General features: G+C 36.2%; 1 protein-coding gene and 1 long non-coding RNA gene across 3 annotated transcripts; both read left to right on the plus strand.

Annotated features, from left to right (window-relative positions):
- Positions 1-8475: 8475 nt before the first annotated feature.
- On the plus strand, positions 8476-9548 carry LOC306770275. The gene is made up of 3 exons (XR_013771731.1): positions 8476-8869; positions 8972-9144; positions 9261-9548. It is a non-coding gene; the product is annotated as an uncharacterized lncRNA (long non-coding RNA).
- A 2682-nt stretch (positions 9549-12230) lies between these two features.
- LOC306770312 (uncharacterized protein) lies at positions 12231-14098 on the plus strand. 2 transcript variants are annotated; one of them, XM_079259167.1, is made up of 5 exons: positions 12231-12423; positions 12935-12970; positions 13154-13206; positions 13299-13678; positions 13769-14098. In XM_079259167.1, the coding sequence occupies exons 2-5, from the start codon at positions 12951-12953 to the stop codon at positions 13889-13891; spliced, it is 576 nt and encodes a 191-aa protein (XP_079115293.1). In that variant the 5' UTR covers positions 12231-12423; positions 12935-12950; the 3' UTR covers positions 13892-14098. The 2 variants fall into 2 exon arrangements, with proteins under 2 accessions (XP_079115293.1, XP_079115292.1); XM_079259166.1 differs by lacking the exon at positions 12935-12970.
- Positions 14099-18592: the final 4494 nt, after the last annotated feature.

Genomic DNA, 18592 nt, shown 5'->3' on the forward strand with positions numbered 1-18592 from the left:
TTATGGTACTGCACTACTGCTGCTGATGTTGTGGTTCCTTAATGGGACACGTGGGAATTAGCACTACTGCTAAATCCAGTATGTTTACGTCAATTTTATCATTAATATGCACTGTTCCATTCAAATAAACAATTTAATATTTTATATTATTAAAAAATGTCATGTAAATTTACTGTTTTTGTAACATGAATTTGTAGATTAGAAATCATTAAAGATGTACATGTCTATGTTATTATTTCCAAATGTCTGTTCTGGACTATTTTACTAGTATAAGAGTAAATGTAAGCCACCTGCAACCATTTTGCTGTTTAACTCATATTTTCTAATACTTCTAACACTATTGAATTTTACTTATAAATAATGAAATATCTACATTTATGTGTGGACTGATGGATTCTTAGGGGCTTTTACGTCTTTATATGCGGATACCTTTTAAACCAGAGAAATGCAATCATTTTTAGTGTTAAATAATGACAATCCACTACATCTACTGTGGAGTAAAACCTGTATTTTTATATTTATTTTCTCCATCTATTAATCTATTTAACTCTCTATGAACCCAACCAGAGTATTTCTGTGATTATTACTGAACACATAAGTTATCTTATAGTTTCAAACTCTTTTTCACCATAATTCATTCATTCATTTATTTTTTTAAATCTTTTAGATACCTAATTTTATGACATATTTTATGTACTTTTTATTATTTTTTTTTATATTACTTCAATTTAATCTTATTGTTCCAATTATTGTTTTACAGAATTATTGATTTAGTTATTTTATGTTGTGTGTCTTTATTTTATCTTTTTAACCATTTAGCTCCAGTGTTTTCTTCTTGCTCATGGGGATCCTCCTTGTCGGGGGCTGCACCTGTTTGACCGGCGGGGTCGTTATGGCGGGGGTCATCCTGCCGGGGATGTTGGTAGGGGTTCTGCACTGCAGCCATATGGCTGTGGTGTGGACCCCGGCCTACCCCGGCCTGGGCGTTACCTGTGGCTGTGTATTCCCCAGACGTCGTTTCCTCACAGCAGTGTCAAGCCAGATACAGATAACAGAATCCTAAAGTTATTAGTTTTTATTTTGGCATCAGTCGTCAGGGGAAGGGTTGGGTTGTATGTGTGTGTGGGTAACGTGTGTGTGTGTGTGTTTTTAAATGTGAAACTTTTATTAATTTTTTGATGTTAAGCACTTTGATATGCTTTTGTATGAAAAGTGCTATACAAATAAAGTTTGATTTGATTTGATCAAAGAGTAGAGAAAAAGAGAACATTCAAATCAGACAGACAAGTTAGAGCAGGAATCCAGCCTAAGCAGGTAAAACCAGACAAGTAGCTGCCACACCTGGAAGGAAACAGAAAGTCACCTGTAACGTTTTCAAGAAAACAAAACTGACAATCCTCAGGAACGCCTGTCAAATGACGAGCTGGGAAAAAATAATCACAACAACAGAAACATCAACACCACATAATAAATCATAACTGTAGTCGTTGGTGATCAGACCCACAGGGCGACACAGTGACTGGACCGGTAGGTGGGTTTTTAACTGTTTTTAACCATTTTGCTGTTTAACTCATATTTTCTAATAATTCTAATACTATTGAATTTTACTTATAAATAATGAAATATCTACGTTTATGTGTGGACTGATGGATTCTTAGGGGCTTTTACGTCTTTATATGCGGATACCTTTTAAACCAGAGAAATGCAGTCATTTTTAGTGTTAAATAATGACAATCCACTACATCTACTGTGGAGTAAAACCTGTATTTTTATATTTATTTTCTCCATCTATTAATCTATTTAACTCTCTATGAACCCAACCAGAGTATTTCTGTGATTATTACTGAACACATAAGTTATCTTATAGTTTCAAACTCTTTTTCACCATAATTCATTCATTCATTTATTTTTTTAAATCTTTTAGATACCTAATTTTATGACATATTTTATGTACTTTTTATTATTTTTTTTTATATTACTTCAATTTAATCTTATTGTTCCAATTATTGTTTTACAGAATTATTGATTTAGCTATTTTATGTTGTATGTCTTTATTTTATCTTTTTAACCATTTAGCTCCAGTGTTTTCTTCTTGCTCATGGGGATCCTCCTTGTCGGGGGCTGCACCTGTTTGACCGGCGGGGTCGTTATGGCGGGGGTCATCCTGCCGGGGATGTTGGTAGGGGTTCTGCACTGCAGCCATATGGCTGTGGTGTGGACCCCGGCCTACCCCGGCCTGGGCGTTACCTGTGGCTGTGTATTCCCCAGATGTCGTTTCCTCACAGCAGTGTCAAGCCAGATACAGATAACAGAATCCTAAAGTTATTAGTTTTTATTTTGGCATCAGTCGTCAGGGGAAGGGTTGGGTTGTATGTGTGTGTGGGTAACGTGTGTGTGTGTGTGTTTTTAAATGTGAAACTTTTATTAATTTTTTGATGTTAAGCACTTTGATATGCTTTTGTATGAAAAGTGCTATACAAATAAAGTTTGATTTGATTTGATCAAAGAGTAGAGAAAAAGAGAACATTCAAATCAGACAGACAAGTCAGAGCAGGAATCCAGCCTAAGCAGGTAAAACCAGACAAGTAGCTGCCACACCTGGAAGGAAACAGAAAGTCACCTGTAACGTTTTCAAGAAAACAAAACTGACAATCCTCAGGAACGCCTGTCAAATGACGAGCTGGGAAAAAATAATCACAACAACAGAAACATCAACACCACATAATAAATCATAACTGTAGTCGTTGGTGATCAGACCCACAGGGCGACACAGTGACTGGACCGGTAGGTGGGTTTTTAACTGTTTTTAACCATTTTGCTGTTTAACTCATATTTTCTAATAATTCTAATACTATTGAATTTTACTTATAAATAATGAAATATCTACGTTTATGTGTGGACTGATGGATTCTTAGGGGCTTTTACGTCTTTATATGCGGATACCTTTTAAACCAGAGAAATGCAGTCATTTTTAGTGTTAAATAATGACAATCCACTACATCTACTGTGGAGTAAAACCTGTATTTTTATATTTATTTTCTCCATCTATTAATCTATTTAACTCTCTATGAACCCAACCAGAGTATTTCTGTGATTATTACTGAACACATAAGTTATCTTATAGTTTCAAACTCTTTTTCACCATAATTCATTCATTCATTTATTTTTTTAAATCTTTTAGATACCTAATTTTATGACATATTTTATGTACTTTTTATTATTTTTTTTTATATTACTTCAATTTAATCTTATTGTTCCAATTATTGTTTTACAGAATTATTGATTTAGCTATTTTATGTTGTATGTCTTTATTTTATCTTTTTAACCATTTAGCTCCAGTGTTTTCTTCTTGCTCATGGGGATCCTCCTTGTCGGGGGCTGCACCTGTTTGACCGGCGGGGTCGTTATGGCGGGGGTCATCCTGCCGGGGATGTTGGTAGGGGTTCTGCACTGCAGCCATATGGCTGTGGTGTGGACCCCGGCCTACCCCGGCCTGGGCGTTACCTGTGGCTGTGTATTCCCCAGACGTCGTTTCCTCACAGCAGTGTCAAGCCAGATACAGATAACAGAATCCTAAAGTTATTAGTTTTTATTTTGGCATCAGTCGTCAGGGGAAGGGTTGGGTTGTATGTGTGTGTGGGTAACGTGTGTGTGTGTGTGTTTTTAAATGTGAAACTGTTATTAATTTTTTGATGTTAAGCACTTTGATATGCTTTTGTATGAAAAGTGCTATACAAATAAAGTTTGATTTGATTTGATCAAAGAGTAGAGAAAAAGAGAACATTCAAATCAGACAGACAAGTTAGAGCAGGAATCCAGCCTAAGCAGGTAAAACCAGACAAGTAGCTGCCACACCTGGAAGGAAACAGAAAGTCACCTGTAACGTTTTCAAGAAAACAAAACTGACAATCCTCAGGAACGCCTGTCAAATGACGAGCTGGGAAAAAATAATCACAACAACAGAAACATCAACACCACATAATAAATCATAACTGTAGTCGTTGGTGATCAGACCCACAGGGCGACACAGTGACTGGACCGGTAGGTGGGTTTTTAACTGTTTTTAACCATTTTGCTGTTTAACTCATATTTTCTAATAATTCTAATACTATTGAATTTTACTTATAAATAATGAAATATCTACGTTTATGTGTGGACTGATGGATTCTTAGGGGCTTTTACGTCTTTATATGCGGATACCTTTTAAACCAGAGAAATGCAGTCATTTTTAGTGTTAAATAATGACAATCCACTACATCTACTGTGGAGTAAAACCTGTATTTTTATATTTATTTTCTCCATCTATTAATCTATTTAACTCTCTATGAACCCAACCAGAGTATTTCTGTGATTATTACTGAACACATAAGTTATCTTATAGTTTCAAACTCTTTTTCACCATAATTCATTCATTCATTTATTTTCCTAACCGCTTAATCTAATTCAGAGTCGCAGGGAAGCTGGAGCCTATCCCAGCGGTCTTTGGGCAAACTTTTTCACCATAATTTTAATGATAAAAAAACAAAAAACAAACTCAGTCAGCTGCAGAATTTATAAACACTTAACACTGAATCCAGTTAAAAATGGTGGACGCATTAGCGCGTCAGGACGACATCCTGAAGGAATTATTATCTTTGCCAAAGAGGACTAATTTCTGCAAAACCTTGTCTGAAATCTCCCTAATCTCTAATTGACATGACTGGTTATAAAACCTCTGAGTGGGCTCAAAAGGTGTCGAGTTAACGTTGGCAGAACTGTTTACTTTCACTAAATTAGCCTATTTTGTGTGTTAGCCTGCAATAGACTGATCTGTTTGGAGTGTACCCTGCTGGGATCGGGCTCCGTGACCTCGAGTTGGAATAAGCAGTACATACAATGACCAAACTAATGAATTTATGACAGCCACTGAATAGTTTAGTTGTAGTAAACCATTTATCATTTCCTGCATATCCCACAAGTTACCCAGTCAGAAATAATAAAGCTTGTGAATATTTGTATTTTAGATGCTGACTCTAGATAAGCAGACAGTCCGCTGAGTGTTAGTGTAGACCAGACCTGCTTTAACTAAATGGCAGCCGTCTTTAATGCCTGTCTTACTCTGTCTGTCACATGAAAGTGTATCTTCTAATCAAAATGAATTTGTTTTTTAAACATTTTTTTGTATCGCACTTCTTACTGATTCCCTAGATCATCCTGTAAAGAGTACTTTGCATTCATCTAGCTTCAAAAGTAGTCAGTTTGCACTTGTGTAAACGTATTTCAGAGCTCTGCTCTGAAGTTTAGCAGCTGGCACCTTGTATGTTGTGTTCATAGTTTTGTAGTTGCAGTCGCCACGCCTTACAGAACTCAGCTCATCACTTCCTGATCTGCTCAGTCAAGAGCAAACCCAACAGTGATATACAGTAAATCTGCCTCCGCCGAGTCTGTGGTTGTTTTTTACTTAAAGTCAGTACATGTAAGAACAAGTTATATGTCAAAGTGGTTATTAAACCTTTTATTATCTAACAACAGTTTTGGTTAACATCACCTGAAGGACATCGACAACAGGGAAATAGTTTGACTAAGAAGGAAGGGACATACAGTTTCGTCAGTTTCATTTACCTGAAACCTACGATGGTGAGTGGCTGCTTTCTCTCTGCCTTTTCTCTTTATCCTTCAACGATTCTTAATGATTATTTCTGTATATGTAATTCTGTCACTTATGTCATGAGTTATGTAGAAAAATAACTTGTTCATGTTTTCTCCAACATTAGACTGCTGGAGAGGACAAGAGGTAAGTCAAGCAGTAAAAACTGAGTTTGTTACTGTTATAATGTAATAATGGATTTTGATTTATTTTAGAGAAGAGTATCTGAAAGATAACGACGTTTTCAGAAGGAATGCTTTCCTACTCATTGACAAAATGGTGGAAATGAGCAATAAGACGAAGGAAGACACTTCGATGTTAGTGGACGAGGTACGTTTATTTAACAAAAAACGATGTATTCACAAATCACTATTTTGAGCACATGATACTTTTTATACAACACAGAAAAATGATAAACTTTGTGTTTTATTTGCCTTCACAGTTTCTTCACAGTGTTTTCTTTTTGGGATACATCAGGTTTCCAAAATGTTCCATAGAAAGTATTTTTCCTGATAATGAGACTTACCAGGAATTTCAAGAACTTTACCCTGGGCCTTTCATCCACTATTTCTCTCAGCTACCCCGACGGAGCCCATTTTCATGTGTGCTGGACATGGTGAGTATTTTCCTTATTGAGCTGTACACACTTGCTCCTTCAGTTAAAATGATCTTAATATTGTAATTATTGATCCATTTTTATTTGTTGCATTTCCTGAATAGAATGATGTAGGAACTAGCATTGGTTTGTTTAGGTCATTTTCTATGTCCACGTCAGATTTTTTACTTTTTTTCTTCCTTTTATGGGAAAATGTAAATCCTGACAAATTTTAGACTTATTTGGGAAATTTTCACACTTTTATTGCCTACAAGTCTGTTTACAGGGAGACAGTTTACCCTAATAGCCAAATGTAGTCAAAGTAAGGACCAAAACAAACTGCATAAAGAACAAAATTTGCTTTTACTGGCATAAACTGACTTAAAAACAAGAGTGCAACAAGTGTTGGGGAGGATTTTACATCTTGTAATACTTCCTACTGCAGCTGCAGATTCAGTGACTCAAACAGGAAGAACTTTTTTTTCACTCCAACACCGAGCAGAGGAGTTTGTTTCTGAAGCTTGAAGAAGTGATTCTATAGTTTTTATATACTTTACATTACACTAACAATTACATTATTGCCTTATTGCTTCAATTTCTTAGTTATAGTTATAAGATGCAACCAAATACAGATTTCGTGGTGGCTACACCTGGATGAGTTGTCAACAACTGAGCCATCAGATATTTTAGAGATAAACTTATTATTTGTCTTCGTTTTCTTGCAGATTGTCCACTGGGTGGGACAAGATAATGAAGTGCAGATCAAAGTTCAACTCGAAGCTCTTGCCCGTCAGCTACAGGAAAACACAGAATCAAAGATTCTGTACTCCACCGCCCTGTGTATCTCCAGTCATACTTCAAGTTCAGTCAAGTACTATGGGGTCTCCATGTCCATGTTTGGTCGTCCTGCTGGAAGAATCATGGTTGCTGCTTCCTGTTTCAGTGGCACCTGGGATGATTATGTAGCTGATGCAGTGATGACTTACTGTCCTAAAAAAGAGAAGAAGCCATACTTTGATGGAACCTTGACACTACCTGATAATGTCACATGTCAGACATTTAGGATCAATGATGGACAACCAATGGATCCTTGTGTATCATGTAAAAATCTGTTTGGCTTGCAGACAGAGAGCAAAAAGGTGTGGGCCTATGGGAACTGTGCTGAAGTGGAAAGTGTGAGCAAGTTACTCAAAAATGAAAAGCATGTAAGAGATCTAGTAAACTCAAACTTGTTGAATGAAGAGGACAGGAGGAGAGCTAAAGATTGTGTTTTAAAAGAACTCAAGTCTCTCCTGAAAATGGCCCAATTTGAGTGGAATGAAAATTTCTACACCCCACAAACCCCATAATTCTCCTCTTAATCTGCCTTTCTGTCAACTGTTAAAGCCTGAAGTACTCTGAGAACTGGAAAATGTTGTTGGAGAGGCCTGATTGAATCAGGTGGTGTCTGTAATTCTTGTCAACATTTAAAGTATTTGTGATCAAACCAGTTTTTCTTCTTATGTATCATCAGGCTTGTTCAGACTGACACAATAAAGTGCATTTTGTAAAGACAGGTGATTTTTGTTTCTTACTAAGAAGTATTTTTTAATCAACTAGCTTTAATTTCTTTCCACTTTTTGAAAATTGCCAAAGGCTGCTACTTGGTACTTCCATAAAAACAAATAAAATACAAGTGAGTGAATAATGACTTCACAGTAGAACATATACACCACTAGTCAAAAGTTTGGACACACTTCCCACTGAATCTAATGGAAAAGTGTTGTATATACACAGAATTCACCATTTATAACTAAAGTTTGTATAGTAGCTACTACAGAGAAACCCTCACTTTAAATGTTTCCTCAAAGTGCTTCTTAATATTTATATTTAAGTCTTGATCCTTTAGTTTCTTGATATCCAAAATAAGTCAGCATGCATCAATCATAATCTTAATATTTATTATCAAAGTGGACCATTGTTGGTGATATATGTAATCAGACTTTTACATAAAGTAACTTAGCTACAAATGTTATAAAAATAAAATTTAAAAAACTTGTCACATTATAAAGGTGTGTTTGGCAATTTCATGAAAAGTTTTTTTTTTTTTAAACAAGAAAACCATAAAACATTGACATAAAATGGAGTATTGGAGTAGTTTAAAGTTTGACAGTGAGTCTGTTTGCTTTGTCTGACAGAAATGTGATTTCATGTATCAGGAATGTTAGTTTGGGAGCAGTTTACTGTAAAACACATGACTGTTCAAGGTGTTGTCTCCAAAAACCTTCTGCGCTTTTAGTTTCGTTCTTAGCAGCAATCATGGCAGCAAGGGTGAGTCGAGATTTCTCATCTTTCATTTGCTTTGCTTTACTATCTTAGTTTTAATGCTGAAATGTTGATTTGAAACGTTTTGCTTTGTCTCTTTTCTACGACTGATCATGTAGGATGATGATCAGAATAGGTGAGTCTGCGGAGTCTGAAAAGGTGTAAACGTCACCGCCATGATGTGTTTGAGGTCTGTAGGATTTATGTGGTTTTACTGTTTCTACTTTAGAAGAGAAGAATTTCTTAAATCTCAAGCTCCCTTCCAAACAAACGCCCTGAAATTAATTGACCAGATGGTTGGTCGGTGTAGTGAAACTCCTGGCAATAAACACCTGGTGGACGAGGTGAGTTAAATGAGATTTTTTTTTTTTTTTTAATTATTTTAATAATCCTCTAATTAACTTAAAACGTTTTGATGTGACCTCAAGTGTGCTTTTTCTCAACAGATGCTTCACGGCATTTTCTTTCTGGGCAAAATCAACAAAGTGCCTTTTGCTCCAGAAGAAATCATCCCTTATCCAGTGATGTTAAATGGCTTAAAGAACACATACAGCAGAGCTTTGAGTGTTATCTGACTCACCTTCCAAGGCGAAGCCCATTCTCCTGTGTTCTGGACATGGTAAGAAACAGACAGAAACAGCAAGTACAACATCTGAGAATGTCAAACACATCATTATGTAATGACCATATGTTACGTCCCAGTGCTTGTGCATATCTGACTGTGATCTCCACTAGACTTGGCTGACGGCTTTGTTTCCAACCAACACCTGGCTGCACTGCTCCTTCCAGGATCCTCATCATCATCACCTTCAGCTGGGCCAGCTCGTCAGCCCTATTTAAGGAGCAGGCTGGCAGTCATTCAGGGCAGCTGAGTGTGGATGGCTCAGTTTGCCTCACTTTGGCTAGGTTGTCAGCCTGGGACTGTGGTTTTGTGCTGTAGTACGGATCTTTGTATTTGTGAGCCCAGTAGGGGTGATTTGGAAGCTGTTTTAAAAGCAGTGGTTTAGTTGTGGTTGGTTTGTCACCCTTAGTGTTGTTCAGGGTGTGACCCAAAGCCTGTTACAACCTTTGTTTCTTCTTCCTGCCTGTTTGTCATGGGCATCAAAAGTGTTGCCTGCAAATAAAAACCTTTTTTTACTCTGAAAGGAACTTATTTGTGAGTTTAATGTTACAAACCTTTTCCCCTTTTCACTGGCGAGCTGGGGTTTGTAACACCATAAAACATGCAATGGTGTCGTTTAAAAATAACAAACAGATGCAGAGTATTTAAAAGACTGCTGAACAAACTTACCTCAGTCATTTCTAACATCATACATTTGGTATAAAAGAAGTTAAGTTTCTTCTCTACAATTTACACAATCTTTCTGACAAACTAATTGCACCTAAAAACAACTTCTTAATCAATATGTTAATTTCTCATTATAGCAGATTGTATTCTTTAAAATATAAATACTAATACAAAACATACATTCTGCTACAAGTCCTACATTTAAAAGTTATTACATTTAACTGAAATATTGAATAAAATGTATACATTATATATATATATATATATATATATATATACACACATGCATGTATGTATAAAGCTATAATAAAGAAACCTTCTAGAACCGTGTTTCCGCTGATATGTTGTGAAGTAAATGTATTGAAATGCTAAACAGATGTTCACTGCTTCCAGATTGTCCTGATGAAGACACCAGAGAACGAAAACCTGATCAAGAGCTGTTTCTTTGTCTAGTTTGTTAGCATGTTTAATGTGTTACCCCGTATGTTTTGTAACTGGTCTGATCAGCCAGTATTTAAGTTCTCCTTTGTTGTTTGTCAGGTCAGTATGTTTTTGTGTTATGTTTGGTTTTTCAGACTTTCAGAATTGCTTAGTTGACCTCTTTTAAAGGCCTAATTCATTTATATTGTTTGGGCGAATAAAACCCTTTTCTTTTGAAGCCACCTGTGTTCCTCTTCCTTCGCCAGCTTGGTCCCTCACAGCCTTATTGCTTCAATTTCTTAGTTATAGTTATAAGATGCAACCAAATACAGATTTCGTGGTGGCTACACCTGGATGAGTTGTCAACAACTGAGCCATCAGATATTTTAGAGATAAACTTATTTGTCTTCGTTTTCTTGCAGATTGTCCACTGGGTGGGACAAGATAATGAAGAGCAAATCAAAGTTCAACTCAAAGCTCTTGCCCGTCAGCTAAAGGAAAACACAGAATCAAAGATTCTGTACCCCACCGCCCTGTGTATCTCCAGTATACAAGAGAGTACCAGTCATACTTCAAGTTCAGTCAAGTACTATGGGGTCTCCATGTCCATGTTTCGTCCTCGTGCTGGGAGAATCATGGTTGCTGCTTCCTGTTTCAGTGGCACCTGGGATGATTATGTAGCTGATGCAGTGATGACTTACTATCCTAAAAAAGAGAAGAAGCCATACTTTGATGGAACCTTGACACTACCTGATAATGTCACATGTCAGACATTTAGGATCAATGATGGACAACCAATGGATCCTTGTGTATCATGTAAAAATCTGTTTGGCTTGCAGACAGAGAGCAAAAAGGTGTGGGCCTATGGGAACTGTGCTGAAGTGGAAAGTGTGAGCAAGTTACTCAAAAATGAAAAGCATGTAAGAGATCTAGTAAACTCACACTTGTTGAATGAAGAGGACAGGAGGAGAGCTAAAGATTGTGTTTTAAAAGAACTCAAGTCTCTCCTGAAAATGGCCCAATTTGAGTGGAATGAAAATTTCTACACCCCACAAACCCCATAATTCTCCTCTTAATCTGCCTTTCTGTCAACTGTTAAAGCCTGAAGTACTCTGAGAACTGGAGAATGTTGTTGGAGAGGCCTGATTGAATCAGGTGGTGTCTGTAATTCTTGTCAACATTTAAAGTATTTGTGATCAAACCAGTTTTTCTTCTTATGTATCATCAGGCTTGTTCAGACTGACACAATAAAGTGCGTTTTGTAAAGACAGGTGATTTTTGTTTCTTACTAAGAAGTATTTTTTAATCAATTAGCTTTAATTTCTTTCCACTTTTTGAAAATTGCCAAAGGCTGCTACTTGGTACTTCCATAAAAACAAATAAATTACAAGTGAGTGAATAATGACTTCACAGTAGAACATATACACCACTAGTCAAAAGTTTGGACACACTTCCCACTGAATCTAATGGAAAAGTGTTGTATATACACAGAATTCACCATTTATAACTAAAGTTTGTATAGTAGCTACTACAGAGAAACCCTCACTTTAAATGTTTCCTCAAAGTGCTTCTTAATATTTATATTTAAGTCTTGATCCTTTAGTTTCTTGATATCCAAAATAAGTCAAACTATGAGTTGTCTTATAAAATTAGTTTTTTTTAAATGCAATATCCGAACAAATGGATAAATAAACGAATAAAGAAGAAGCGTGTTCATGTCCTCTCATATCATCAGTTCCGGACTGATGCGTTTACGGACCTATAGGTAGTACACTGATAGTAAAGGACGACACAACTGAGCTCATTTGCGGGCAAGAGACGTTTCTTCTGATCGTTTCTCAAAAGGGTCTTTTCGTGTTTGGGGAGTACATTACTCTTGCGGTGCACAGGAAAAGAAATTCGGATAAAAGACCATTTTTTTAAGTACGTGAAGGTAGCACGGAGGGGAGGGACTATGCATCAAATGAAACGTAATTCCAGTAACAGGGACAGGGCGCAGCGGGACGGTGTGTGTTGTTGTGTGTCTGAACCATAGACCGTATATATGTATATATATATATGTATATATACAGTCTATGGTCTGATCCATGGTCTCAACGGACAGTCACATCAGTTTATTAGATCTATGAACCGTCTGTTCCGTGTGAAATTATCATTCCTTGACAAAGAGCTCCGAAAAAACCCCAGTAGGTAGGTTATGATCATGTTTTCTCAGTAACTGACGCAGTTTAATTTATTAACTTATTAGCCAGCGTTGATTTAATGTATTTCTGCTCTAATGTTGGAAAAATCAGTCATTTTTTTGACCTTATCAAAAAAAAAAACCCAGCAGAACTGGTTTCTCGCGTTCATGTTTGTTTCGTTTTTAAACCTCCTACAGGGGCTGCTGAAGTAAAACAAGACATTAAACCCGGTTTAAGTTAATCATTTTAGGCGAAGAATTGTCACTTTCAGGCCTGCAGATAAATTAGATATCATTTGAATAACTTTAAGCACGGTAAAGTATATGGGTCTATGTAAACATTAACAAGTTTATTAATCTATAATGAAAACACTGTGAGACACAATAAAGTTTGCTTTATTTACATGTATACCAAAACTTTTAACAATCTTAATGAAAAGTAATGGAAAGTAGTGATATTAAGTCCATGTATCAACAAAAACTGTTTCTTAAGTTGCTTATGTAAATGTTTATACGCAGGTGACAAAGAGCCAGGATGTCGTCTGATGTATTGATGTATGTAACAGATTTTTTTTTTTTCCACTTTTTTTTACCTTCATTTAATAGAAGTTGAAATAAAAATCCCAGCTGAAAATTTGTCTTGTTGTATTTTGAAGCTGATCCTTGTCACAGTTATGGACCACGTGAGGAGAAATACTGCTGCCTTTGCTGATTTCTGTGACCTCTTTCATTTTCTAGTGTGCACGATCGTCTCGTTTTGTGTGATTTGGGAAAGTGCAGGAAAGCAGAAGGTTAACAACTCATCTTTACCCAACATTAAATATCAAACCTATCACGCTGTGTTGCATGTTGATATTTTCTGCCTTGTCTGGATGTGTTGCAGGTGAAGACTACCTGGGAAGTGTGTCAGCGTTTGTGTCCACATATAAATACAAACGTTTACCCTTAAAGAGCCCACCTAATGCTGTTTTGAAGTTCATGGGGCTTGATGATACCATGTACAGAGAGAAACTAGATGAGGTTAACGGCTGGGGGAAATTTTACCTCCCTGACATTGTAAACATGGTGGTTTTCGGCATAGTGATAGGCACATCATGCCATTGTGACAGTCTTGTGCTGATGACATGTGAGGACAAAAACGTGTACGCCTATGATGGAGAAGAGCTGCATTTGGTGGCTCTCAGCCTGCAGAGTCTGTTCGACAAGGGAATGGACTACCCAGCATGCAAGAGCTACTACAATGGAGAGGCCTTTAAAGATATGGTGAGACGTTTGTCTTTTACTGAGAAGTGTGTGGATTCCTCATAGTAGCAGCATCTAATAGCTTATGTCTTCTTTGCTCTTTCTGTGTAGACTGAGAAGGACTGGGCAGAGGTGAAGAAAGGAGCTGTGGGGAAGAGTTTGGAGCAAGAACATCGAAAACTGGCAGAGTCCATAAAGTCTAAATTCCTGGAAAATCTAAAGTCACAAAAATAGATGGAGATTAAAGTCAGAAGTGCTTTTCAGGATGATGCTTGTGGGATGTAGAGACATTATTTTTAGAGTTTGCAATGCTTTGACATGAGTTACAGTTGTGCTCATATTTATTCATACACTTTTAATAAAGAAGGAAAAGAAACAGCTGCCTGTAAAATAAGCTGAAACTGACTAAAGTAATAATAAATAAAAATTTTATGAAAATCATTACGTTATTTTCTAATTCTGTTTCAATAGATTTTTTTTTAAATAAGCAAACAAATAAGATAATTTATTACATATTACATCACTCATAAACTAATATTTTGTTGGACAATCCTTTAATGTTTCCGCTCCAGTCAGGTCTTTTCTGTTCCTCTCAGTCAGACTTCTGCACCTGTTGACAGGTATTTTGTCCCACTGTTCAACAGAAAAGTGCTCTCATTTTTCCAGGACCAATTTGTTTTGGTTTTTTTTTCTTTCTTCAACTCAATTAAATGAAAAAACAGTGTCTTATATAACTAAATTACATTTTTGCAAATTTGTAGTTATTCCTTTTTTAAGTCCCCAGTTATTTGAGTGACTGTTGTAACTTCATCCCTTTCCTTAATGAAAGGTTATGAATACATATGAGCACGACTGTACCTTTACGGATGATCATGTAAGGTCCGTTGTAATTTCCTTTTTTTTTTTTTCGCTTTATCAATGCTGGTGTGTCAAATACGAGACGAACATGCTTTAAAAGGCTTGGAATCTGAATTTTCAACATTCATATCAACTTATTCCCACATGTTCCCCTTCTGACAACATATATCAAATGTATATTAATATATCAAAGCTGTACGTGTAACGTGATACTGCTTGTATCGTGCTCACCAGATTTCTCCTCTTAATCTGCCTTTCTGTCAACTGTTAAAGCCTGAAGTACTCTGAGAACTGGAGAATGTTGTTGGAGAGGCCTGATTGAATCAGGTGGTGTCTGTAATTCTTGTCAACATTTAAAGTATTTGTGATCAAACCAGTTTTTCTTCTTATGTATCATCAGGCTTGTTCAGACTGACACAATAAAGTGCATTTTGTAAAGACAGGTGATTTTTGTTTCTTACTAAGAAGTATTTTTTAATCAATTAGCTTTAATTTCTTTCCACTTTTTGAAAATTGCCAAAGGCTGCTACTTGGTACTTCCATAAAAACAAATAAATTACAAGTGAGTGAATAATGACTTCACAGTAGAACATATACACCACTAGTCAAAAGTTTGGACACACTTCCCACTGAATCTAATGGAAAAGTGTTGTATATACACAGAATTCACCATTTATAACTAAAGTTTGTATAGTAGCTACTACAGAGAAACCCTCACTTTAAATGTTTCCTCAAAGCGCTTCTTAATATTTATATTTAAGTCTTGATCCTTTAGTTTCTTGATATCCAAAATAAGTCAGCATTCATCAATCATAATCTTAATATTTATTATCAAAGTGGACCATTGTTGGTGATATATGTAATCAGACTTTTACATAAAGTAACTTAGCTACAAATGTTATAAAAATGACAAACTTGTCACATTATAAAGGTGTGTTTGGCAATTTCATGAAAAGTTGTTTTTTGTTTTTGTTTTTTTTTAAACAAGAAAACCATAAAACATTGACATAAAATGGAGTATTGGAGTAGTTTAAAGTTTGACAGTGAGTCTGTTTGCTTTGTCTGACAGAAATGTGATTTCATGTATCAGGAATGTTAGTTTGCGAGCAGTTTACTGTAAAACACATGACTGTTCAAGGCGTTGTCTCCAAAAACCTTCTGCGCTTTCAGTTTCGTTCTTAGCAGCAATCATGGCAGCAAGGGTGAGTCGAGATTTCTCATCTTTCATTTGCTTTGCTTTACTATCTTAGTTTTAATGCTGAAATGTTGATTTGAAACGTTTTGCTTTGTCTCTTTACTACGACTGATCATGTAGGATGATGATCAGAATAGGTGAGTCTGCGGAGTCTGAAAAGGTGTAAACGTCACCGCCATGATGTGTTTGAGGTCTGTAGGATTTATGTGGTTTTACTGTTTCTACTTTAGAAGAGAAGAATTTCTTAAATCTCAAGCTCCCTTCCAAACAAACGCCCTGAAATTAATTGACCAGATGGTTGGTTGGTGTAATGAAACTCCTGGCAGTAAACACCTGGTGGACGAGGTGAGTTAAATGAGATTTTTTTTCAATTATTTTAATAATCCTCTAATTAACTTAAAACGTTTTGATGTGACCTCAAGTGTGCTTTTTCTCAACAGATGCTTCACGGCATTTTCTTTCTGGGCAAAATCAACAAAGTGCCTTTTGCTCCAGAAGAAATCATCCCTTATCCAGTGATGTTAAATGGCTTAAAGAACACATACAGCAGAGCTTTTGAGTGTTATCTGACTCACCTTCCAAGGCGAAGCCCATTCTCCTGTGTTCTGGACATGGTAAGAAACAGACAGAAACAGCAAGTAAAACATCTGAGAATGTCAAACACATCATTATGTAATGACCATAAAACATGCAATGGTGTCAACAGACGCAGAGTATTAAAAAGACTGCTGAACAAACTTACCTCAGTCATTTCTAACATCATACATTTGGTATAAAAGAAGTTAAGTTTCTTCTCTACAATTTACACAATCTTTCTGACAAACTAATTGCACCTAAAAATAACTTCTTAATCAATATGTTAATTTCTCATTATAGCAGATTGTATTCTTCATATAAATATAAAATATAAATAAAGAAATACTAATACAAAACAGTATACATTATATATATATTTATATATATATATATATATATATATATATATATATATATATATATATATATATATATATATACATATATATATATACATATATATATACATATATATACACATACATGTATGTATAAAGCTATAATAAAGAAACCTTCAAGAACCGTGTTTCCACTGATATGTTGTGAAGTAAATGTATTGAAATGCTAAACAGATGTTCACTGCTTCCAGATTGTCCTGATGAAGACACCAGAGAACGAAAACCTGATCAAGCAGAGTTTAAGAGATGTTGTTGTAACTCTGAATCCACAGTTTCTGGTCTCTTCCACCCTCTGTGTCTCAAAATCCAACAAATCAGCCAGGCAGTATGGAGTCTCCATGTCCACCATTGGTCCCAATCCTGGGCAAATTGTAATCGCAGCCTCCTGCCTTAGCTTCTGGGATGATTATGTGGCTGGTGCAGTGATGACCTACTATCCTGAGCTGGGCCATGAAAAGGACAGAAGAAAGAAGTCATACTTTGATGGAACCTTCAAACTACCTAAAGATGTGTCATGCCAGGCCTACAACATCAGGAGTAATCAAGGAATGAATCCTTGTAGATCTTGTGGGAATTTGTTTGGTTTGAGCACCCGTGAAACAAAGAAATGGTCCTATGGTCACTGTGCTGAAGTTGAGAGCCTGAGCAACTTGTTTTATAATGATGCAGAGGTGAAACATCGAGCACAACCAACATCTAGAAGCTGGACGCCACAGAACAGGCAACGTGCCCGTGATAGTGTTCTTGAAAAACTGCATCAGGTGCTAAGAATGATTCGCTTTGACACATGGTCTGGTCAGTTCTACCCAGAACAATGACAGCAGCCTTGCAAAAAGAGATAATGTTTTAACACAAGCTGGTATATTGTATCTGTTTAATCAATTGTTTAGTCAGACTCTCATTAATTAGATTTCCTCATCTTATTCTTTTTATGATACCGCTTCTTGTTATGGGACTGTTTTTTTATTTCTACAAAGACTATGTAAAATCTGAGTTGATCATACTTTAATAATAAAACCAGACTTGTCAATGACCTTAAATACTTTGTATATTTTAATTGTATTGTTCAAAACCTCAAATGGACTCATTTTGTACTTTTTCATGCTGACTAGGGCATATATTTACCACAAGATGGCAGCACAGCCATGCTTAACTTCCTTGTAATGTGTTGTCGGTGTATAATCACATTGCGTAAAATAGAAGACCATAAGGTTTGTTAAGGTTTGTGTGTATATATATATATAAATATATTCATTCATTCGTCGCTTTGGGCGACAGGCAGGGTACACCCTGGACAGCTCGTCAGTCCATTGCAGGGCCACACAGAGAGATGAACAACCACTCACGCTCACACTCATTCCTAGGGGCAATTTAGAGTAACCAATTAACCTATCATGCATGTGTTTGGATGGTGGGAGGAAGCTGGAGTACCTGGAGAGAACCCACGCATACACGAGGAGAACATGCAAACTCCACACAGAAAGGCCACTGACCAAACCCCTCCCCCATATATATATATATATATATATATATATATATATATATATATATATATATATATATATATATATATATATATATATATATATATATATATATATATATATATATATATATGTGTGTGTGTGTGTGTGTGTATGCAGTTCAGCACTGGGACTCTTCTCCTGTAAAGCCAGGCTGGTGTGACTAATGCAGCATGTGGTGTGGTATTGTCTTGCTGAAATCTGCAAGGCCTACCTTGTCTGGTTAAGAGCAGATGTTGCTATAAAGCCAACACAGACGTGGAAGCTGTCTACACCCTGGGCAACAAGCTGGATGTGCCCTCTCTCCTCCTTTCCTGTAAGACACAGTGTTACCATTTCCAAAAATAATTTCAGATATTGATTCATCTGACCACAGAGCAGTTTC

This window comes from Telmatherina bonti, assembly GCF_933228915.1.
Source record: "Telmatherina bonti genome assembly, chromosome: 19".
NCBI classification, from domain to species: domain Eukaryota; kingdom Metazoa; phylum Chordata; class Actinopteri; order Atheriniformes; family Telmatherinidae; genus Telmatherina; species Telmatherina bonti.